This window comes from Cervus canadensis, chromosome 5 (assembly GCF_019320065.1).
Source record: "Cervus canadensis isolate Bull #8, Minnesota chromosome 5, ASM1932006v1, whole genome shotgun sequence".
Taxonomy (NCBI): domain Eukaryota; kingdom Metazoa; phylum Chordata; class Mammalia; order Artiodactyla; family Cervidae; genus Cervus; species Cervus canadensis.
In genome coordinates, this window is record NC_057390.1 from 42204425 (window position 1) to 42229228 (window position 24804).

The following is a 24804-nucleotide window of genomic DNA, read 5'->3' on the forward strand; positions in this document are numbered from 1 at the left end:
CAGCAGCAGCTGGATCTCATTCACAGCGCTAGATGTTTAAAGACTTGAATACAATGGTGTTGGCAAACCACCTCAAAACACAAACAAAATGATGCTCAAATTGCAGCATTTGATTATATCTGTGGGATAAATACTCCCACCATGATAGTCCATATAAACTGCTGGTAGCAACACACCACTGCTCAGATTGCTAATGATAGATTTCTTCTGTGCTTTTTCTATGTTTTTATAGTCATTCACATTAAAATTTTCCAGAATATATCCACTAACAGTCTCTGGTGGAATTTCATGATTATGTGAAGAAGGTAGCATCTAAATACTTTATGCTATATATTTTAGATATTGGCATCAGGTAAAGTTTGTTTCAGATCAACTACTGATGTTTCACTGTGCCCTTATACATTGCATTTCTAAGAGGGAAAATGCCCTTTGTTGTTTTTTTCAGGGATGAAGTCAAAGAAATAATTCTTATCCTGGTGAAAATAAAAGCTTTGAATCAAGCAGAATCCTTCATAGAAGAATATCACCTAGACCATCTTAGATCAGTAATTAAAGAATTTGAGTAAACTTTATAGAAAAGTACTAAAATGAGATTTTAATATAGTCACACTTGGCTATTTTGCTTGTAGAAAAAGAAAAAAAGGTGTTGCCTTTTCTTTACTCCCAGTAATGGAGGAGAGAATTCCTAAACCAAAAAAATAGCACTCTGTCCCTCCATTCCCTCCATATTCTGCCTTCTGGTATCATGAAAGACTGACCCTCCCCTTTTTGAGTGTTTGCAGGAATTAAACACACAGGAACAGTAGGAGTTTAATGTATTTCCATTTGATTCTTCTGATGACTTTTCCAGTTTAAGAAAGGACTTGAAGCTTATTGTAGCTGCTTTGGCTTTGGTGAGTCTTCTGTCCTGAACCATAAAAACATCTTTTAGTTCTCTTCATTTTAGCAATCTCTGTTTTTAACCCATTTGTATGAGTTAAAATGAAAATCTTAATTGGAATGAATTACTTATTAAGAATTCTGATTAAGGCATTTTAAAGCTACTAATGCTTGTCAGATTGTGCTTCAGAATCTATACCAGTATATTGTTCTAACACAAGTCTGAGAACAGCCAATGAATCTCTGCCAGCAGTATTTTTTTTAACTCATTTATACTTAATAGGTAAAAAAAAAATCTTATTTTAATTATTTATATTGACTTATTAGAGAGTGCCTACTTGTTTTCTTGGTCATTTGTAATTCTTTTGAAGTATCTATTTTTTCCTTATGGATTTGTAAGATATTATATTTTAAAGATACTGATGGTTTGGCAGTCCAGTGGTTAGGACTCTGCACTTTCACTGCAGAGGGCATGGGTTTGACCCCTGGTCAGGGAATTAAGATCCCACAAGCCATGTGGTATGGTAAAAAATGAAAACAAAACAAAAAGATGACTGATGTTGTGCCCATGCTGTGTTACAGTTTTCCTCACTTGCCATTTTCTTTAAATTTGTGTATGAGTTTTGGTGTACTAAGTTATTGCTTGTTCGGTAGTTACTACTATTTTTTGTTATGCTTTTTTTGTGTGTGTCATTGGTAGTAGGCTTAGAGAAGAAACAAGTATTTTAAATATTCGGAACATATGATTCATTTTTTAAAAATGTGTGTGATTAAGAATGTGAGGCAAGGTCATTGAATCAAAAAGAAATTGAGAACATTTTTCACAGTGAGTTTACTGATAATTTTTCTTAAATCTATTTGTTTAAATAACTTTCAGGAAGTCTTAAATGTATCCTGCAAATTGTTGCCCAAAAGATAAATCAGGAAAAAGTTGGTTATATGTCCGGTTTAATAGTTTGAATAAAGAACCAGCCTTTGAACTCTATATGTAGGGTTTGAGTGTGTGGCTTCTAACGTCATCAACACTAGTTTTGAAGCTGCATGTAATAAATTTTCGCAGAGTGGTATGTGATTTCTACTATAGTGAAGATTCATGATTCACTGGTATGAACAGTTTCTTAAAGTTTATTTTAGTTACACAAATTATACAGAACAGAATCTCATCTAGAAAATTCAAGCCATTGCTAAAAAAAGTCAAGTTTTCTTACACAATTATTATTCCCAGAGGCAACTGCTGTTTTCACTTTGTTATCCTTTCAGAACTTTTCTCTACTTAAAAAGTATGTACACATATGTCTATACACAGCTTTTTTTTATATAAGTGGCAAATATTTTATTGTGTATTAAATTTGTACTTTTTTATTGTTAAAAGTGTACACCACCTGAAATTTCCCTATGATTTTTGCCTTTGTAATTAAAGGTGTGTTAGATGATTCCTTACATTTTTAACTTGGGTAGAGAATTTCTCTTGCTTTTTGTAGAATTGAAAATATTAAAACTACTTTTAAAACTGCAAATTGATTTAAACTCCCAGTAGTTTTGAAATTTTATTATGCTTGGGTTTTGAATCTCAGGATTTTTATCCATCATATACAGTAACTAAGGATATTCAAAAACATTTGTGGAGATTGCCTAATCCTCAGTGCAGAGTTCTTTTTTTTTTTCTTGTTACTGTGAAATGGATGAAGAAATGGAATGGAATGAAGAAGAGAAATGCCAGCTAACAAAAACAAACCTTTGAGTTAACAACTTAACTCACATCTCAGTTCTTTCTCTGGATTTTTTCAGGTTTTTGTTCACTTAAAGAATATAAAATTTTTACAGAATCAGATAAATTACCTTTTTGTTTTTACTTTTTTATATGGCTTTTAGGAGCTTTCCAATGGCCATGAAAATATACCTCAGAACAGTTGGGTTATTTTATGTAGATAACTTATAAGAAATACCATATGTGATATGAAATCTGAAAAAGATATTGCAAGAAAATAGACCAATATTACTCATGAATATAGAAATAAAAGTCCTTCAAATACTAGCAAACCGAACCCAGCAATGTATAAAAAGGAAAATAATAATACATCATGACCAAATAGGTTTTATTCCAGGAAGAGAAGGTCAGCTTAACATTAGAAATTTAATCAGTATAATTCACCTATGAACAGAATAAAAGAGGAAAACCATACGATCATCCAATGATTACAGAAAAGCACTGGACAAAATTCAACACCCTCTCCCAGTACAAAAACAGGAATATAAATTATTTAATAAAGAGCATCTGTAAAAGAACATCCATATTTAGCATCATACTTAATGGTAAAGTATTAATGCAAGGATGTCTGCTCTCACCTTTTCTGTTCAGCATTGTTCTGTAGGTCCTAACCATGCAGTCAGTCAGGAAGAAGACATAAGGGTTAAAACACAAGAGTTGAATCATTATTCTCAAGTGACAAGATTGTTTACATAGAAAACCTTATGCACTCTACCAAAAAAAAAAAAATTAAATTTAGCAAGATCTTACAAAACTCAAAGCCTAAGGACATACTAGTGATTTAAGTGGAAACAAGTTTTAAAGCAGTAATACTTCAGTAGCCTTGACAAACGTCACATACCTAGGAATAAATCTATAGAAAGACTGTGCACTGAGTAGTACACAAATTGCTGAGGGAAAAAAATGTGTAAACCTAAATAAAAAGATAGACATCATGTTTATGAATTGGAAAACTCAGGTATTGTTTCAGGTATCTTCTTATATTGATTAATATTGATTGTTATGCAGTCCCTATCAAAATTCTATCAGACTTTAAAGAAAAAGAACAAAGTGATTGATTAAAATACATAAAAATTAAAGTTTATCTAGATGTACAGAGACCTTAAAATAGCCAAAACAATCTTGAAACAGAATAACAAATTGGAAAACTTGTTCTTTCTGAATTCAGGACTTACTATAAAGCTACAATGATCAAGTCTTTGGTATTAGGATAAGAATAAACTAATACATCAGCGGAACAAAATCAAGAGTCCAGGAATAGACCTAAATATAAATAATCAATTTTTGACCATAGTATCATGTTAATACATCAGAAAAGGAGAGTATAACAATATTGGTAGAACAATTGAATAAGAAACAGAATGAGCCTCAATCCTTATTTTCTACACACCCACACAGGTGAATCAAATCTAAATGTAAAGCCTAGAGACAAAAGCTTGCAAGGAGAAACATAGACTGTCTTTGACACTGGAATAGATGAAAGATTTCAGGGGGTAGGGCACAGAAGACACTAACCAAAAAAGAAAAAAAGGATAAGTTGGGGGGAAAAAAAAAGGATAAGTTGGACTTTTTCAAAATTTAAAATGTATTCAAAAGTATTCTACACCTTAGAGCCACAGCAAGACAGAAAGAGGGGCACAATCATGATAAAAGTCAAATCCCATGCTCGCCAGGTGGGTGACCCATAAACTGGAGACCAGTAATATCAAAGAAATTCTCCCACTGTTTTGAAGGTTCTGAACCACATGTCAGGCTTCCCACCCTGGGGACCTGACAAATGGACTGGGAATCCCCAGGGAATCTGACTTTGAGGGCCAGAGGGATTTGATTACAAGACTTCCACAGGACTGGGGAAAAGAGAACCTCCAGTCTTGGCGGGCACAAACAAAACCTTGCACTCACCAAGACTCAGAGGAAAGAAGCAGTGACCTCACAGGAGACTGGACCAAAACAACTTGCTGGTGTTGGGGGGTCTCTTGTGGGGGTGTTGGTCTGCAGGGGCTCACTGCAGGATGGGGGCACTGGCAGCAGCAGTCTGGGAAGGTCCCTCCCTGGTGTAAACCCTCTTCGAGGTCACCATTAACCCGACCATGGAGCTGGGTCACCTCAGACCAAAAAACTACCAGAGAGGGACTGCAGCCCCACCAGTCAGCAGACAACTACTAAAGCTTTACTGAGCAAGACCCTGCCTACCAGAGAAAGACCTAGTTTTTCCCACTATCAGTCCCTCCCATCAGAAAGATTACATACGCCTCTTAACCTCCTCCATTAGAGGGCAGACAGAAGCAGCAAGAAGAACCACAGTCCCTTAGTGACTAACAAACCACATTACAGAAAGTTAATCAGCACGAAAAAGCAGAAAGTTATGTCCTGGATGAAGTCATAAGATAAAACCCCAGAAAAAACAACTAAATGAAGTGGACATAACCTTCCAGAAAGAGAATTCAGAATAATGATAGTGAAGATGTTTTAGGATCTCAGAAAAAGAATGGAGGCAAAGCTTGAGAAAATGCGAAGAAATGTTTACCAAAGACCTAGAAGCACTAAAGAACAAACAAACAGAGGTGAATGATACACTAGAAGGAATCAATAGCAGAATAACTGAGGCCGAAGAATGGATAAATGACCTGGAGGACAGATTGGTGGAAATCACTGCCGCAGAACAGAATATAGGGGGCAAAAAAAGACAACCTAAGAGACCTCTGGGACAACATTAAATGCAGCGACATTCACATTATAGGGGTCCCGAAGGAGAGGAGAGAAAGGACCTGAGAAAATATTTGAAGAGGTAATGGCTGAAAACTTCCATAACATGGGAAAGGAAAGAGCCAAGTCCAGGAAACACAGAGAGTCCCATAAGGATAAACCCAAGAACACACCAAGACACATAATAATCAAGCTGACAAAAACCAAAGACAGAGATGAAATATTAAAAGCAGCAAGGGGGAAATGACAACATACAAGGGAACTCCCATCAAGCTATCAGCTGATTTCTCAACAGAAACTACAAGCCAGAAGGGAATAACATGATACATTTAAAGTGATGAAAGACCCTACAGCAAAGAATACTCTAGCAAGACTCTCCTTCAGATTTGATGGAGAAATCAAAAGCTTTCCAGACAGGCAATAGTTAAGCAAATTCAACCACCAAACCAACAAAGGCTAAACGGAACACCAACAACAAATGCTAAAGGAAATTCTCTAGGCAGGAAACAAGAGAAGGAAAAGACCTACCTACAGAAAATAAACCTAACACAATTAAGAAAACGGTAATAGGATCATACATATTGACAATTACCTTAAATGTAAATGGATTAAATGCACCAACCAAAAGACAGAGACTGACTAGGTAGATGAAAATATGTGCATGTATGCACTTCCATTTACCACATCACTCTGCTTGACCCCCCAATTTTTATTAATTATTTTATATTGTTAGGTTAATCATATTCCTATTATGACTTGCAGTTGTAATTATCTTTTTATTTTTTGTCTGGCTACTGATTGAAAACTGATAAACATCTTTGACTGTAGTGATTATGTAACTGTTACTTAATACCATTGTATCATGATTGGTCAACTGAAAAATAGAATTCTATATCACCAAAGCAAGTGTTTAATAGAAAATCTGTAATCACTTTTTATAATCCATATGCATATCAGAATTATTTTGGAATTTTTTGAAAAATACAAATACTCAGTTATTATTTTTTCACCAGAGCTCCAGATATGTTTCTGATGAGCAGCCATGTTTAAAAACAGCTGGACTGTATGAGGATATTTTATCTAGTTTGTTTCACTTTTTCTATTTCATATTTAGTGCTCCCATTTCATTTAGTTTTCCAGTTATTCTTTTTTTTTTTTTTTGATGTTCTTTATCAAGCCTTTATTAATTGTAGTAGAGAAACTTTTGTATACATATGTATAATATGTATAGTATATATATTTTAGAAAAACTTACTAATTTTTGCCTAACTAAAAAATTTATGACATTTTGATTCCATTTGTTTGACTTAGTATGAATAGAGTGCTACATTTCTAATTAAAAAAAATAGATAAGCAACAAAGGTTTACTGTATAGCACAGGGAACTATAGTCAATATCTTATAATAATCTATAATGGAAAATAATTTCAAAAGTAACATATATGTATATGTATAACTGAATCACAAAAAAACAGCTACTTTTTGAAATTTAGTAATATTTATCTTTTTGCCAGTTTTTCTAAATGTCCTATGGACATCTGATAACATGTGAGATACAAAATTTTAAATATATTTGTGTAGGATATAAGGTTAATATAAATTAATATAAATAGAAATACATTTAAATTATTAATGACATCATTCAAGCTATTCCCATTCTTATTTTTTCTACACCTGATAAAATAGTCTCAGAGAAATGTTAATATGTCTCACTATGATTAGATTATATATATTTTTTCTTTTCCCTTAAATTTATTCTGATTTTTGCTTTATACATCTTTCTTTCTTTCTTGTTAGGTGTCTCATGATTTATGATGTATATCATCTTTGTGAATTGTACCTTTTATCATTAAAAATATTCATCTTTGTTTCATTTAAAAATAAATAAATGTTTTTTTTTTTAAGTATTCTACATCTTAGGTCTGCTGGGAAATACAAATTAAAACTACAATGATACAACAGTTCACATTCACTAGAATGACTGAAAAAGACTAATATCAACAAATGCTGCCAAGAATGTGAAGCCATTGGAACACTCCTACGTCACAGATGGAAGTGTAAAATGGAAAAACTGCGTTGGAAAACTGTTCCTCAATTTATTAAACATTTACTAACCATACAACTCAACAGTGTCACTCTTAGATGTATTTACCTAAGAAAATAAAAATATGTTCATAAGAAAAGCTTATATAAGAGTGTTAATAGGAGCCTTATTAATTATAGCCCCAAACTGTAACCAAAATGGATAGAGTTTTAGATTCATACAATGGAAAACTACTCAACATTAGAAATAAACTATTGTAAACAATAAGTATACCTGAAAACGTCATTAAATGAAAGAAGTTAGGTAGGAATACATTCAAAGAGAAAGCCAAAGATCTGTGTATTTTATTGTACATTAATTATGCATCAATTTTTAAAAAATACCTTGTAAGTCAGACAACTATCTAGAATAATGAACTATCTCTGGTAGTGTTATGAATGGACTGAGCACCACTGAAGACCATATTAATTGCCCTTCCTATGACAGTTTTCAGAAGTCATCAGTGGATGTTAATGGAAGAAAACTGATGGTGATAATTCAGAGATATTTTTAACAACACAGTCCACCAGACCAGTGGTTTCTTACTCTTTTCTGCCCAAACCTGACCCTAACAAGTTTCCAGCAAGACTAGTGCTTTAATTGAAACATGTATATTACCATCTGTAAAATAGATGACCAGGGCAAGCTCTATGCATGAAGCAGGGCACTCACTGCCAGTGCTCTGGGACAACCCAGAGGGATGGGGTGGGGAAGGGGTTTCAGGATAGGGCACACGTGCACTTATGGCTGATTCATGTTGATGTATGGGAAAAAACCACCACAATATGGTAAAGTAATTATCCTCCAATTAAAATTAATTATTTTTTAAAGATAGTGCTTTAGGATCACTGCCCCGGATATTTCAGTATGACCTGCTAACCAGAAATGTCACAGGCAGATTCTTTAAGACAGTCATGAACAAAACATTTATGTTGATGATACCTTTAAACTTGAATAAGTTTCACGGAATTATTCCAGAGAGATTTTACAGGCTTCTTACAAAATGTCAAAAGAACATTAAGGTTGTCTATTCATTTGAATATTTTCATGCAGTGGTTACATGACAGAATTAAATGTCTATGGAACCACAGTTCCCAAACTGATCATAGATGCCCTGTGGCAGCACCGTGAACGCAGGTGCATTGTGGGACACTTTAAGTTTTCAAGGAAAATAGCAGTACTTGACACCTTGTCAGAACCACTGGCACTAATACCCCAGGGTTGTTCAGTTTCAACATTAGATTATCTGACATAACTTTAGAAGATATGTATTTTTGAAGCTGGGTTTTCAAAGGTTGCTGTGATAAAAAGCAAATACCATATGAAATTCTGTATGGATATGAGTTGATAGTGTTCAATCTGATTCCAAGATTTGGTAAGTTACATAGAGGCCAGCAGATGAATACAACCTCAATTAGTAATTATTTAAGGATGCAATAAAAGTAATTTACACGTTTTTTTAAAATTTTGTTATTAGGACCTCAATGGTTAAAAAGTGGCACCCATCATTTGACAGGAGGTATGGAGATAAATAAAGGATAGAGCACCCTTTTAAAATTTATCCAGAACTAAAGGCTCTGTGAAGTAATAATGTGAGAACTACTGATAGCCTATTCATTGAAAAGCAAAGAATGTTTCTGGATATATTTGGACTTCTTATAGCAAAGCTATACTGGAATACATAGAAATACCACCTCCCTATTGTGCTCTAGTCTTCAGGAGCACTAGGACTTTTAAATTATAAAAAGGCTATTGCAGGGACTTCCTGGTGGTCCAGTGGTTAAGACTCCACACTCCCAGGCTTCCCTGGTGGCTCGGTGGTAAAGAATCTGCCTGCCAGTGCAGAAGACACAAGTTCGATCCATGATCTGGGAAGATCCCATATGCCATAGAGCCACTAAGCTCATGCGCCACAACTATTGAGTCTGTGCTCTAGAGCCTGCAAGCTGCAATTTCTGAGCCCACATGCCCTAGATCCCATGCTCTACAGCAGAGACGCCATCACAATGAGAAGCCTGAGCGCCGCACAACTAGTGAGTAGCCACTGCTTGCTGCAACTAGAGAAAAGCCCATTCAGTAATGAAGATGGTGTGGCCAAAATTAAAAAAAAAAAAAAAATGCCATGAACTCAAGACATGCATGAGTTCGATCCCTCTTTGGGGAACTAAGATCCTTAGGCTGCACAACACAACCAAAAAAAAAAAAAAAAATAAGGGCTATTGCAGATAATTAAATTTTGTAAATATATGACTGGTAGGGATGACTAGCCATCTTGGTTCTCTGGGACTAACATTTCCCAACATGCAGGACTTTCAATACTAAAATTGGGGAATCCCTAGCAAACCAAGACAAGTTAGTCACTCTACTTACTCCCTTCACAGTATGTAGACATTTTGGTTAGTGGCCTAATTTAGAACAAAGTGACCTGCCTTGAATTTCACCTCCATTCTGCTGTTCCTGTAAGACCAAGATGTTAAGTGCAATGGTTCCTAAACTATACATTACAGTCACAATGAGAACTTTTTTTTTTTCTTACAATGAGAACTTTTTAAACAGCAAATCTCCATCCCTCACCTTCCCTATCATAATCCGAGATAGTTTGGAGGTATTTTTTTTAAAACAGTTCTGAAAATTCAGACATTTCTGTGTTTTAACATTAGCCTGATCACCTATCTCCACTTTAGATAAGCTACTTTCCTCTCCGTAGCTACTTCATTTGTAAAAATAAAGACACTGATCTCACCAGGTTTTTGTGAATATTAAGAGACATGAAGTGCCTTGCAGTGTCTGAAACAGGAGGACTTCTAATAGGACATAGACTAGCCTGTTCTTGAAAACAAAGGAAAACACTACTTTTTAAACGCTGAGTTATACAAAAGACTCAGGGAGTTGTTTCTTCTCAGCTAATAACTGTCCCACCACAATGCTAAAGGGAGGTTTAAAAACAACACACTTGAGAAAAATGGTTACTAGATACCTCCAAGATCTTGATGTTCCAGAGAAACACTGAAAAAACCCCAACATTCACAACCAACTTTTCCAGAACTCTGGAAAGGTCAAAAAGTTAATAGCAGCCAACCAAACACTGAGGCAAAACAAATTTTAAATGGTAGGAAGTCACCAAGACAGCAACATAGATCATGTCAGGCGTTGTTCCTGGCTTCATTCCCCTTCACAAGTTGAACCAACAACTATTCACAAGCAAGACACTGTTGAGAAAATCCTAGAACACAGAGGTGAGGCTGAAGCACTCCCCTGCGCCACAGAGACTGAGACACTGCATAAGCAGAGTAAGGGGAGCAGCTACGTGCTTAGCACGTTGCCTATCCCCCAGGCAAGGGCAGCAATACACCAAGAGGGTTCCACTGCCCCTCCATTTCCTCCAGTGGGAAAAAAAGAGCCCAGGGTAAACATCCAGCTCCCCCAGGATTATTGGCTGCATCTTGGGATTCTACTCTGGCCTCACCTCACAGGGAAAGCATGGTTGGAAAACCTGATAAGCTGTGTAACCCAATGACACTGAACAACAGAGTACAGTAGGCAGAGCTGATCCTCCACAGAGCACACCACTCAGCCAGGGAATTTGGGGTGAGGGTTAGCTTGAGTCAAGACCTCAAACAGAGCTTTTCCAGACTGAACTGGTTCCCTCTCTCTGCCCACACAAAGGAGCTAATTCATAGTCTCTCTCACTTCAGCCCTTCCAAACCAGAAATCCTGGCTGGAACACGTAGAAAACTAACCCAGCAACACCAATAGACTGGCAAACACAGGTGATCATCTGCAAGTCCAGTGGCCCCATTTAGCCAGGAAACTTGGTGCATGGGTTGGCCTGAGTCAAGTTTGCAAAGACCCTTGCCAACCTTGGATCTGATTATTCTACTCAGCTTGACAGGAAAATTTTATAGTCTTGCCCACCCTACCAGGAAACTTATCAGGGCACTTTGATAGGAAGTTGCATATTTTATCCAACAGCTCTGCTTAAAGTGGCACTTGAACACAGAGCCAGCCTGTGGCTTCCCTGTCTGTAGAACAAAAGGGGTGGCCCTACCTTGCCAGGGAATTCAGTGTACAGTCTTATTTGATTCAGGTCCCCAAACAATAGGCCATGAAGTTACCTGGGAAGGAAGAAAATAATGAAGATAAGAGCAGAAATAAATGAAATAGAGAAGAGAAAAACAATAGAAAGTATTAACAAAAGAATTGGTTCTTTGAAAATATAAACAAAATTGTCAAAACTTTAATTATCCAACCAATGATAAAAGAGAAGACTCAGACAACAAAATTATAAATGAAAGAGGAGACATTCAAAACTGGCACAACTGAAATATAAAAGATTATAAACTACTATGAACAATTATATGCCTACAAATTGGAAAACCTTGATATGGAAAAAGTCTTAGAAAGATGAAATATAAGACTGAATCTGGAATAGAAAATCTGAACAGACCAATCACTAATAGATTGAATTAATAATCAAAAATCTCCCAAAGAAGAAAACTCCAAGACCTGATGGCTTCTCTCATGAATTTTCCCAGGGATTTAAAGAAGTGTGTGTTCAGTTGCTCAGTCGTGTCCAACTCTTTGGGAACCCATGGACTGTAGCCTGCCAGACATCTCTGTCCATGAAATTTTCCAGACAAGAATGCTGGAGTGGGTTGCCATTTCCTTCTCCAGGGGATCCTCCCAACCCAGGGATCAAACCTGCATCTCCTGCATTGCAGGATTCTTTACTGCTGAGCCACACCAGGAAGAATTAATACTAATATATCTCAAATTCTTCCCAAAAATTGAAGAGGAGGCAATATTCTCCAACTAACTTTATGAGGCCAGCATAACCCTGATACGAAAGCTAGGAAAGGACACTGCAAGTAATCTACAGGCCAATATCCCTGATGAATATGGATGCAAAAATTCTTAATAAAATACTAGCAAACTGAATTCAGTAGCACATTATAAGGATCATTGACCATGACTAAGTGGAATTTACCCTGCAAGGATGGGTCAACATCCACAGAAGAATACACATGATATATCACACTAATACAACTAAAGAAAACTAATCATAGAAAGAGATACAGAAAAAGCATTTGACAAAAGTCAACATTTGTTGATGATAAAAACTCTTAGAGGGATTTCCCTGGTGGTTCAGTGGTTAAGAATCCACCTTGCAATGCAGGGAGGCATGAGTTTGACCTCTGGTCAGGGAACTAACATCCCACATACCAAGGAGCAACTAAGCCTGCATGCTGCAGCTACTGAGCCTCCACAATCTGCAGCCCATGGGCCAGAACTACCAAGCCCATGCAGCACAAATAGAGTCCATGTGCTGCAATGAAAGAAATCACATGATGCAAAGATTTTGCATGCTGCAACCAAGACCCTACATAGGGACTTCCCTGGTGGTCCAGGAGTTAAGAATCTGCCTTTCAATTCAGAGGCTGCATGTTCAAGCCCGATCAGGGAACTAAGATCCTACATGCTGCAGAGCAACTAAGCTTGTATGCCATAACTATTGAGTCCATGTGCCACAACTAGAGAGGCTGTGCACTGCAACCATCTTGCATGCCACAGTTAAGACCTGATGCACCCAAATAAATAAATAAAATATTTTAAAAAGACCCTACACAGCCAAATAAATATTTTTTAATAAAAACCTCTTCAAAAATTAAGTACAGAAGAACCAAATCTCAACATAATGTAGGCCACATAGGACAAGATCACAGTTAACATCATACTCAATGGTGAAAAATTGAAAGTTTTTCCTCTAAGGCTAGGAACAAGGCAAGGTTGCCAACTCTCATCATTCCTACTCAATAAAGTATTGGAATTCTAGCCAGAGAAATCAGACAAGAAAAAGAAATAAAAGGCATCAGAATTGGAACAAAAGAAGTAAAATTGACTATTTGCAGATGACATGATTTTCTAATCCTAAAACTCCCCCCCAAAAAAAAAACCTTATTAGATCTAATCAATAGATTTAGTGAAGTTGTAGGATACAAAATCAACATATGAAAATCTGTGGAGTTTCTATACACTAACAACTATTATCTGAAAATGAAATAAACAATTTCATTTACTATAGCATCAAAAAGAATTAGAAAAAGTTAGGAATAAACTTAAGTAGGTAAAAGATCTCTCACTTAAGGTGCTGATGAAAGAAACTGGAGAAGACATGAATAAATGAAAAGGTATCCCATGTTCATGGAATGGAAGAATGAGTACTGTTAAAAGGTCCATAATACCCAAAGCCATCTATGAATTCATGCAATCCCTATTAAGCTTCCAATGGCATTTTTTTTTAACCAGAGGAAAACAAAATCCTAAAACATATAGGGAACTATGAAAGACATTGAATAGACAAAGCAATCCTGAAAAAGAAGAAGTCAGAGGCATCACACTGCCTGATTTAAGGTTATATTAAAATGCTACTGTAATCAAAACAGTATAGTCCTTGCATAGAAATGGATGCACAGGCAATGGAACAGAATTGAAAACCCATAAATAAACCCATGTTTATACAGCAACTAATATTTGACAAGGCAACCAAAAATAATCAATGCAGAAAGCATAGTATTGTCAATAAATGGTGCTTGGAAAATTGGATATTTACATATTAAAGCTGAAATTCCAATACTTTGGCCACCTGATACGAAGAGCTGACTCGTTTGAAAAGACCCTGATGCTGGGAAAGATTGAGGGCAGGAGAAGAAGGGGATGACAGAAGATGAGATGGTTGGATGGTATCATTAACTCAATGGACATGGGTTTGGGTAAACTCCGGGAGTTGGTGATGGACAGGGAGGCCTGGCGTGCTGCAGTTCATGGAGTCGCAAAGAGTCAGACATGACTGAGCAACTGAACTGAACTGAACATATAAAAGAATAAAACTAGACCCCTGTATTTCACCACTCACAAAAATTAATTTAGAGTGGAATGAAGACTTAAATGTAAGACTGAAAACCTTAAAACTCCTAAAGGAAAATATAGGAAAAATGCTTCTTTACATGTGTTTTGGAAATGATTTTTTGAATATGACTTCTAAAACTCAAGCAAGAAAATGCAAAATAAACAACTGAGACAACATCAAACTTAAAAATGTATACAGAACAAAAGAAACAATCAACAAAATGAAAAAACAGCCTATACAATGGGAAAAATATCAGCAAACCACGTGTCTGATAACAGGTTAATCTTATATATTAATATATATATTATATATATATTAATGCAGTGCTATGCAGTGCTATGCTTATGATGAACACCCCGGGTCAGTAGATGTACAAACATGTTACTAGGGAAGAGTGGAGAAATAGCCCAGAAGGAATAAAGAGGCTGAATCAAAGCAAAAACAAAGCCCAGTTGTGGATGTGTCAGGTGGTGGAAGTCAAGTCTGACACCATGAGAACAATATTGCATAGGAACCTGGAATGTTAGGTCCATGAATCAAAGTAAATTGGAAGTAGTCAAATAAGAGACAGCAAGAATGAACATTGACATTTTAGGAATCAGTGAACTAAGGACTGGAATGGGTGAATTTAATTCAGATGATTATTATATCTACAACTGGGGACAAGAATCCCTTGGAAGAAATGGAGTAGCTATCACAGTCAATAATAGAGTCTGAAATGCAGTTCTTGGGTGCAATCTCAAAAATGACAGGATGATCTCTATTGATTCCCAAGGCAAACCATTCAATATCACAGTAATCCAAGTCTATGCCCAACCACTAATGCTGAAGAAGCTGAAGTTGAGTGGTTCTATGAAGACCTACAAGACCTTCTAGAACTAACACCAAAAAAAGATGTCCTTTTCATTATAGGGGACTGGAATGCAAAAGTAGGAATTCAAGAGATACCTGGAATAAGTAGGAAGTCAAGAGATATCTGGCAGGGGTTCAGGATGGGGAACACAGGTACACCCATGGCTGATTCATGTCAATGTATGGCAAAAACCACTACACTATTGTAAAGTAATTAGCCTCCAATTAAAATAAATTAATTTAAAAAAAGAGATACCTGGCAAGTTTGGCCTTGGAGTACAAAATGAAGCAGGGTAAAGGCTAACAGAATTTTGCTAAGTGAACGCACTGGTCATAGCAAACACCTTCTTCCAACAACACAAGAGATGACTCTACACATGGACATCACCAAATCGTCAATATTGAAATCAGATTGATTATATTCTTTGCAACCAAAGATGGAGAAGCTCTATACAGTCAACAAAAACAAGACTGGGAGCTGACTGTGGGTCAGATCATGAACTCCTTATTGCCAAATTGACTTAAAAGGAAGAAAGTAGGGAAAGTCACTAGGCCATTCAGGTATGACCTAAATCAAATCCCTTACAATTATACAGTAGAAGGGACAAATGGATTCAAAGGATTAGATATGATAGAGAGAGTGCCTGAAGATCTATGGACAGAAGTTTGTAACGTTGTACAAGAGGCAGTGATCAAAACCATCCCCAAGAAAAAGAAATGCAAAAAGGCAAAATGGTTGTCTGAGGAGGCCTTACAAATAGCTGAGAAAAGAAGAGAAGCAAAAAGCAAAGGAGAAAAGGAAAGATATACCCATCTCAATACAGAGTTTGAAAGAATAGTAAGGAGAGATAAGAAACCCTTCCTAAGTGAACAATGCAAAGAAATACAGGGGGAAAAAATAGAATGGGAAAGACTAGAGATCTCTTCAAGAAAATTATAGATACCAAGGGAATATTTCATGCAAAGATGAACACAATAAAGGACAGAAATGGTATGTACCTAACAGAAACAGAAGATATTAAGAGGTGGCAAGAATAACACAGAAGAACTATACAAAAGAGATCTTAATGACCCAGATAACCACATTGGTGTGATCACTCACCTAGAGCCAGACATCTTGGAGAGAGAAGTCAAGTGGGCCTTAGGGAGCATCACTATGAACAAAGCTAGTGGAGGTGATGGAATTCCAGTTGAGCTATTTCAATCCTAAAAGATGATGCTGTGAAAGTGCTGCACTGAATATGCCAGCAAATTTAAAAAACTCAGCAGTGGCCACAGGACTGGAAAAGGTCAGCTTTCATTCCAATCCCAAAGAAAGCCAGTAGCAAAGAATGTTCAAACTACTACACAATTACCCTCATTGCACATGCTAGCAAAGTAATGCTCAAAATCCTCCAAGCGAGGCTTCAACAGTATGTGAACCAAGAACTTCCAGATATTCAAGCTGGATTTAGAAAAGACAGAGGAACCAGAGATCAAATTATCAACATCAGTTGGATCATAGAAAAAGTAAGAGAATTCCAGAAAAACATCTACTTCTTCATTGACTATGCTAAAGCCTTAGACTGTGTATGGATCACAACAAATGGTGGGAAATTCTTAAAGAGATGGAAACACCAGACCACTGTACGTGCCTCCTGAGGAATCTGTATGGAGGTCAAATAGCAAGTTAGAACCAGACATGGAACAATGAACTGGTTCAAAATTGGGAAAGGAGTACATCAAGGTTGTATACTGTCACCCTGCTTATTTAACTTATATGCAGAATACATCATGCGAAATGCTGGGCTGGATGAATCAAAAGCTGGAGTCAAGATTACTGGAGGAAACATTAACAATCTCAGATGCAGATGATACCACTCTAATGGCACAAAGTAAAGAGGAGCTAAAGAGCCCCTTGATGAGAGTGAAAGAGGAGAGTGAAAATGTTGGCTTAAACTCAACATTCAAAAAACTAAGATCATGGCAAATAGGTGGGGAAAACGTGGAAACTGTGGCAGATTTTATTTTCTTGGGCTCCAGAATCACTCTCAACAGTTACTGCAATCTTGAAATTAAGTTGCTTGCTCCTTGGAAGAAAAGCTATGACAAACCTAGATAGAGTTTTTAAAAGCAGAGATATCACTTTGTCGACAAAGTCCGTATAGTCAAAGCCATATAGGTGTTTTTGAGCATCACCATGCTAGCAAGTGAAATGAGTGCAACTGTATGGTAGTTTGATCTTTGAGCTTTCTCAGGCTTCCTAGGTTGTGCCAGTTGTAAAGCATCTGCTTGCCAAGCTGGGGACGCAAGAGATGTGGGTTTAATTCCTGAGTCAGAAAGATCCCCTGGAGTAGAAAATGGCAACCAAGTCCAATATTCTTGCCTGGAAAATCCCACAGACAAAGGAGCCTGGCTGGCTACAGTCCATGGGGTCACAAAGATTCAGACATGACTGAATAACCGAGCATATACACAGTTGAACGTTCTTTGGCATTGCCGTTCTTTGGGACTGAAATAAAAACTGACCTTTTCGAGTCCTATCACCACTACTGAGTTTTCCAAATCTGCTAGCATATTTAATGCAGCACTTTAACAGCATCATCTTTTAGGATTTTAATAGTGCAGCTGGAGTTCCATCACCTTTTTTGTATAGTTTTGTGTATCAAAACCTGAATGAGATAGTACTTCACACTTATTATAATGACTACCACCAAAAATACATGTGGGAACAAACCTTGAGGATGTGGAGAAAAGGGAACACTTGTACAATATTCATGGAAATGTAAATTAGTATAGCAACTATGAAAATAGTATGGTGATTTCTCAAAGAATTAAAAATATAACTGCCATATGATCCAGCACTTCTACTCCTGGGTATATCCAAAGAAATAAAAACACTATGCCAAAGAATTATCTACACCCTCAAGTTTATAGTAGCATTATTTATAATAGCCAAAGCATGGTAACAACCTAAGTATCTCTCACCAGATAAATAAATTAAGAAGTTGTGGTTTGTAATATACATACAATAGAATATTATTCTGCCATAAAGAAATAAGGAAATCCTGCCATTTACAACATGGATGGACTTTGTGGGGCATTTTGCTAAGTGATATGAGTCAGAGAAAGATAAATACTGTATGAACTTACTTATATGTAAAACTGAAACAAACACCCAAAAACATCAGATTCTTGGTGGTTCAGGCAGGGAGCAGGAGGTGGAGGAATTGGATGAAGTTGTTCAAAAGGTACAGCCTTCCAGTTATAAGATAAATAAGTATTAGAGAGGTAATATACACTTTGATGACTATAGTTAACACTGCTGTATAGTATACTTTAAAGTTGTTAAGAGAATAGTTTCTAATTTCTCATCACAAGGAAAGAATTATTTTTTTTGTACAAATATGAGATTATTGATATTACCTAAAAATGCTGATAATCATTTCAACATATGAAATAAAACTATTAAGCTATAACTTACATAGTACTCAATTATATCTCAAAAAATCCTAGAAAAAATTTTAACAAAAACAATTGGTTGTAAAGCTTTGTGGCTTTTTTAAGGCAAATGTTTAATGAATCATGTTCAAACACAAGCTAGTTAATGAAGAACTTTAGGTTCAAAGGGCCAGATGTTCTGCATCCCTAAGAAACTGCAATCAGCTTCTTAACCTGGTTGAGCATTTTCACATTGCATTTTGCTGCCACAAAATTAGTTGTACATTTTTGAGTGTTGATCTATCACTAAAAGATTTAAGTTAGGAGACAGAAAGAAAATGTTTTATATCTGTATTTAAAAAAAAAAATCTGTAGATGAACAAGGAGCCAGGTGTCAGTTTCCTATGGGGGGAACATTCTCATGGAGGTACTGGAAGGCCAAGTCAGTCCACTTCATCTCTTGTTCTTTAACAGATTCCATGGTGCCTCCTTTGTCCCGTTCAGGTTCAGGAAGCTCATTCAGTGGTATTGCAACATCCTTATGAGGCAGCTTGTCTTCTCGCCAAGCATCATCAGTCAAATCCAAGATCCTCCCAACTCTCTGTACTTCACTGTTCATTCTCCTGCAGCTTTTATCTTGTCGGACCTCTGTATTAGAGCTCTGTAAACTTGTAGTTACAAGAGCAAACCTGGAATGCCTTTTCCCTCGCTAAAAATGACCCTCTCGGGCCACCACCGTCCGGACAGGACAGCCCGCCCCACAGCCTGGGCTTCCCTATATCAAATGCGAAAGCGGGGGAAGTCCAGGACCGCCACATACGTCCCTTTCCACCCTCCCGATGTGTGGTAAGGGAGGTAGTTATGAGGATGAGGTGAGGAGAACGACCTCGGTCAATAGGATCGGCAGAAACCTGAACGCTCTCCTCTTCTACACTACCTAAGCCAGGGCGCGGGAAAATTTTACCAGCACTGGCCAAGCGCGGCGCTGGCCTCCGCCGGACCTTTTGTGGCATTTTTATTTGCCCTTCCCTCACCCCTCCTTGATATGGCAGCTGTCTTGAAAAAAAAAAAGCAGCTTTGTTCTCAGTGTGAAACTTCACTCCCTGTCTCTGGATGGTGCAGTTAGTTCAGTTCAGCTCAGTTCAGTCACTAAGTTGTGTCCGACTCCCCGCGACCCCATGGACTGCAGCACGCCAGGCCTCCCTGTCCATCACCAACTCCGAGAGTTTACTCAAACTCATGTCCACTGAGTCAGTGATGCCATCCAACCATCTCATCCTCTGTCGTCCCCTTCTGCTCCTGCCTTCAATCTTTCCCAGCATCAGGGTCTTTTCAAATGAGTCAGTTCTTCGCATCAGGTGGCCAAAGTATTGGAGTTTCAGCTTCAGCATCAGTCCTTCCAATGAATATTCAAGATTGATTTTATTTAGGATGGACTGGATGGTGCAGAGCAGACCTCATTCACAAATTACTATTTATGTCTATACTCTAGCCTCTCAGGGGGTTTCTTGAAAACTGAAGCAAAGCACTCATTTCTGTTTTGCCTAACTTGAAACTCAGGCCAGAAAAGCAGAAAGCATTGCCCTAAAACAGCATGAGGCAAGCCAACAATCCACAAGTGCTTGGGTCAAAAGATTACAACTGAGATACATCTAAGATCTATGATACAATAGACCATCTAAGGACTGGGAGAAAAAGCTGAGGGTGGGGAGTTACTTTGGGCACTTAGGATAATCAGAAGTATATATAGGGAAATTTACAAAGCCACACACATCCAGAATAAGAAACATGCTTTAAAAAGACTCCAAAGACCCTAAGTTTTCAACTCAGGCTAATTGTTAGGCTTAATGCAAGCCTGGTTTATTGTTGAGGGACTATATTAGAAAAGTGACAACCTGCAAAAACAGGGAGAGGTGTGTTTGTTTTAGCTCCTGACTTTTAAGAAAACCTATCAAAACACTATCTAAAAAAAAGGTAAGAAACAGATTTCAGCAATCACACATAAGGAATATATTGTTTGCAAAAAATAATTTTGAGAATATCATTAAGTAAATGGACTACTATAGTCCAATAATAAAAATAGAGAAAACCCTAGGGAAGGAGGGCAAATCTGATTTCCAGAATCACATTCAAATATTTAAATGTCCAATTTTCAACAAAAATAAGCAAAATACATTCAAAGACATGGGAATGCATGGCCATCTAAAGGAACAAATTAAACAGAACCAATCGCTGCAGAAGCAGAGATATCAGAATTAATAGACAAAGACTTTAAATGACTCTTAGACATGCTCAAAGAGCTAAAGGAAAACAAAGACCAAGAACAAAAGGAAATTTGAAAAGGGATATATGAACAAAATGAGATTAGCAATAAAGACATAGAAATCATAAAAGGAACCAGACAAATTCTAAGGATGGAAATTACAATAACTGACACTTTAAAAAAGTGCTAGAGGAGTTCAACAGCCAGTGTGAGCAGGCTGAAAAAATAAATCAACTAACTTAAAACTAGGATAATTACAATGATCATGCCTGTGGAGCAAAAAGAAAAAAAGAACGACGTGAACACAGTCTACAAAACTAATGGTACCATCAAAAAGACCAGTGGGCATTATGAATGTCCCAAAAGAAAGGATCAGAAAGAATATTTGAAGAAAGAATGGTCAAATATAGGCAAAATTTGATGACAGACATGAATCTCCAAATCCAAGAATCTCAATGAACTCCAAGCAGAATAAACTCAGAGGCCCACACCAAGACATATTATAATCAAACTGGCAAAGACAAAGACAAGGCAAAAAATACTGAAAGCAGCAAAGGAGAAGCAACTCATGATCAAAATATCCTCAATAAATTTAACAGACAAATCTCATCAGAAATCAGAGGCCAGGAGATATTTAACTTGCTGAGAGAAAAATACTGTCAACAAAAAATACTCTATCTAGAAAAACTGACCTTCAAAAAGTAGAAATAAAGACATTCCCAGATAAACAAAACCTAAGACAATTCATTACAACTAGACCTGTCCTACAAGAAAGGCTAAAGGGAGTACTTCAGGCAGAAATGAAAGGACGGTAGGCAGTAACTTGAATCTACATCTAGTTTGTGATAAAGACCTCTAGTAAAGGTAAATACATGGGAAAATATAATAGGTATTATTGTTGTAATTTTGTTTGGTAACTCTGTTTTATCTCCTACATGACTTAAAGGGAGACCCAGGTTTGATCCCTGGGTTGGGAAGATCCCTTGGAGAAGGAAATGGAAACCCACTCTGGTATTCTTGCCTGGAGAATCCCATGGACAGAGGAGCCTGGCGGGTTATAGTCCATGGGGTTCCAAAGAGTCAGACACGACTGAGCAACTAACAGTTACATGACTTAAAAGAACAGTGCAACAAAATGATTATAAATATATTATCAGGCACACAATATATGAAGATGTAATTTGTAACATCAATAAAGGGAGAAAAGAGCTTTATAGGACTAGAAATTTTGTTGTTGAATTCAAACTGATAATCAATTCAAATTAGACTGTATAATGTTGACTATAATCACCATAGTAATCACAAAGAAAATATTTAACAACTATATGCAAAAGGGAAACCAGAAGGGACTCATAATGGTTCACCACGAAAAAATCAACATGGAAGACAGTAATGAGAAACAAAAAATGTATAATACATAAAGACAACAAATGGCAGTTCCATATACTAATTACTTTAAATGTAAATGAATTAAATAAACTCTCCAAACAGAAGGCAAATATCAGCAAAATGGATAAAATCAAATGATCCAGCTATAGGTTAAGAACTATATGCTATATGCTAAGAGACTCACTTTAGCTCCAAAGACACAGATATATTGAAAGTGAAAGGACAGAAAAAGATATTCTATGTAAATAGTAAGCAAAGGAGAATTGAGGTGGGTATACTAGTATTAAGCAGAATAAGACTGTAAGCCAAAAACTGTTTTAAGAAACCAAAATGCATATTACATATTGATAAAAATTCATCAAGAAGATAAAATTTATGCAAAAAATGACACATGCCCCCAAATATATGAAGCAAACATTGACAGAATCAAAGAGTAAAGTAGATAGCTCTATAAGAATTGTTAGAAACTTCAATATTCCACTCTCGAAAAATGGATAAAACCTTCAGACAGATCAATGAGGAAACAGAAGACTTCAACAACACTATAAACAAACTAGACCTAACAGACATATAAAACTCTCCACCCAACAACAGTAAAATATGTTTCTCAAGTGCACAAGGCATGTTGTCCAGACCATATGTTAGGCCATAGAACAATTTTTAGTACATTTTAAAAGACTGCATGCAGGGCCTCCATGGTGGCTTAGTGGTGAAGAATCTGCCTGCCAATTCAGGAGACATGGGTTCAGTCCCTGATCTGGGAAGACCCCACATGCTGCAGAGCAACTGTACCCATGCACCACTACTGAACCTGTGCTCTAGAGCTCAGGAGGCACATGCTCCTTAGAGCCTGTGCTTTACAACATAATAAGACACCACAATGAGAAGCCTGCACACTGCAACTACAGAAAAAGCTCCTGTAGCAACAAAGATCCACCATAGCCAAAAGTTAAATAAATAAATTATTTTGTAAAATGTGACTGTTTATTCTATTTTTAAAAAAGACTGAAATCACACTAAGTATCTTCTCTGACCACAATGGAATGAAGCTAGAAATCAGTAACAAAAGAAGCGGAAACTTCACTTGTGGCATATTAAATGTGGCAATTAACATTCTTTAACAACCAATAGATCAAAGAAAGTATAAGGGAAATTTCAAAATATGATCCAGCAATTATACTCCAAGATATGTATATACCTGGAGTATATGTTTTTAAAATATTAAAAAAGAACAAATACTGTATGATTCCACTTATAAGAATCAGAGGAGGTAAATTCATAAAGTGAGTAGATTAGAACTTACCAGGAGCTGACACAAAAGAGAGGAATTGGGAGTTATTACTTACTAGCTACAGTTCCTTTCTAGAGTGATGAAAGTTTTGAAGATAATGGTGATGGCTGCACAATATGAAAGTAATTAATGCCACTAAAATTGCCTATTTAAAAATGGTTAAAAAGATAAATTGTTATAATCATTTTTAATATCAATTTTTATTATGGTAAAATATACATATATATTACAATAAAAATTTACTAAGATCTGCTTTTTCTGGGGGAAAATTCCAAAGAACTTTAGAGAATTTTATAGAGTAAAAAACATGACTGGCTATGTTGTTATAAGCATATGTACTTAGGAGCCAATCATACATTTGCACAGCTTTAGATCTCAAAATATACCATTCATCTGCCCTTCTACCAACGTTGAAGTGTGTTTATCAAGGTAAAAAATGAACAAGCTTTAATGGTTCTCTTCTGACAAGAGAAGAAAATGTAGGACATAGACTGTTAAAATTTTACTTTGAGAGGCTATCTCAGCAAGTAATCTAAATAAGTGAATGATGGTATATATGTTGCTTTCTGAAAATAGGTGGCAGTGTAACTTTTAGTGAAAGAGCAAGATAGCACTGAATGTTGAGAACCCCAAGGACTAATATCTGAAATTTTCTTCAAAAGAAATCTATTACTGGGAAAAGTGGCTAAATAGGTTAATTTGTCAAATGAATTATTCATATAACCACCAAAATATACCACAGAGAAAAGAAAACCCACAAGGAAGGAGAAAACAGGACAAGACGCAAATAGTACAAAATGTCGAGAAACATATGGATGAGATATAAAACCACAAGAAGAACAGGACAAGAAACAAGCAGAACACAATTTTAAAAGCTGAGAAAACATGAATGGACTGGCAGACTTAAGAAAGGCAAATCAAGCCAGCAGTGGAGAAGATGAGAACCAACCCAGTTAACCTCAATTGTTAAGTCAGCAGATCAGCAACTAGGGGGTCAAGGACAGTGGCTAAACTCATGAAACCTGATGAAACTATCTGGAAGTTTCAAATAGGATATCCTTTTCCCAACTCCCCACAATTGCTTGTCTGGCCCTCCTCCACATCAGCTGAAGTTAGGTTTCTCTAGAGAAGCTAGAACAGTTTTCTGGACTGCAGGCACTTGTGTGTGGGGGAGGGGGATGGACAGGATGGCCATAAAAATACAGGGTGCCAGAAATCTCATTCTTTTTCTTCAATATGGGTAAAGG

The 24804-nt window shown here is 36.6% G+C and overlaps 2 protein-coding genes across 7 annotated transcripts in view; one reads left to right on the plus strand and one right to left on the minus strand.

Annotated features, from left to right (window-relative positions):
- GCFC2 (GC-rich sequence DNA-binding factor 2) overlaps window positions 1-8039 on the plus strand; it is an 82060-nt gene extending 74021 nt beyond the window's left edge. For 4 of the 6 annotated variants that reach the window (XR_006269421.1, XR_006269422.1, XR_006269424.1 and 1 more), the window contains 2 exons: window positions 446-893; window positions 7258-8038. Coding sequence is in view for 1 of the 6 variants with exons in the window: in XM_043468649.1 (XP_043324584.1) it covers window positions 446-566 (121 nt within the window). In the remaining 5 variants the exon portion in view is untranslated. Of the gene's footprint in view, window positions 1-445; window positions 3274-7257 lie in introns of those variants that run through there. The other 2 variants (XR_006269423.1, XM_043468649.1) reach the window with 2 other exon arrangements.
- A 10690-nt stretch (window positions 8040-18729) lies between these two features.
- Window positions 18730-19849, minus strand: LOC122442597 (anaphase-promoting complex subunit 13-like). The gene has a single exon (XM_043470449.1). The coding sequence runs from the start codon at window positions 19231-19233 to the stop codon at window positions 19009-19011; it is 225 nt and encodes a 74-aa protein (XP_043326384.1). The 5' UTR covers window positions 19234-19849; the 3' UTR covers window positions 18730-19008.
- Between the last annotated feature and the right edge of the window lie 4955 nt (window positions 19850-24804).

What these genes read in the sequence shown, in the direction of transcription:
- LOC122442597 (XM_043470449.1), bottom strand. Translation starts at nt 19,233, where the DNA reads ATGAACAGTGAAGTACAGAGAGTTGGGAGGATCTTGGATTTGACTGAT.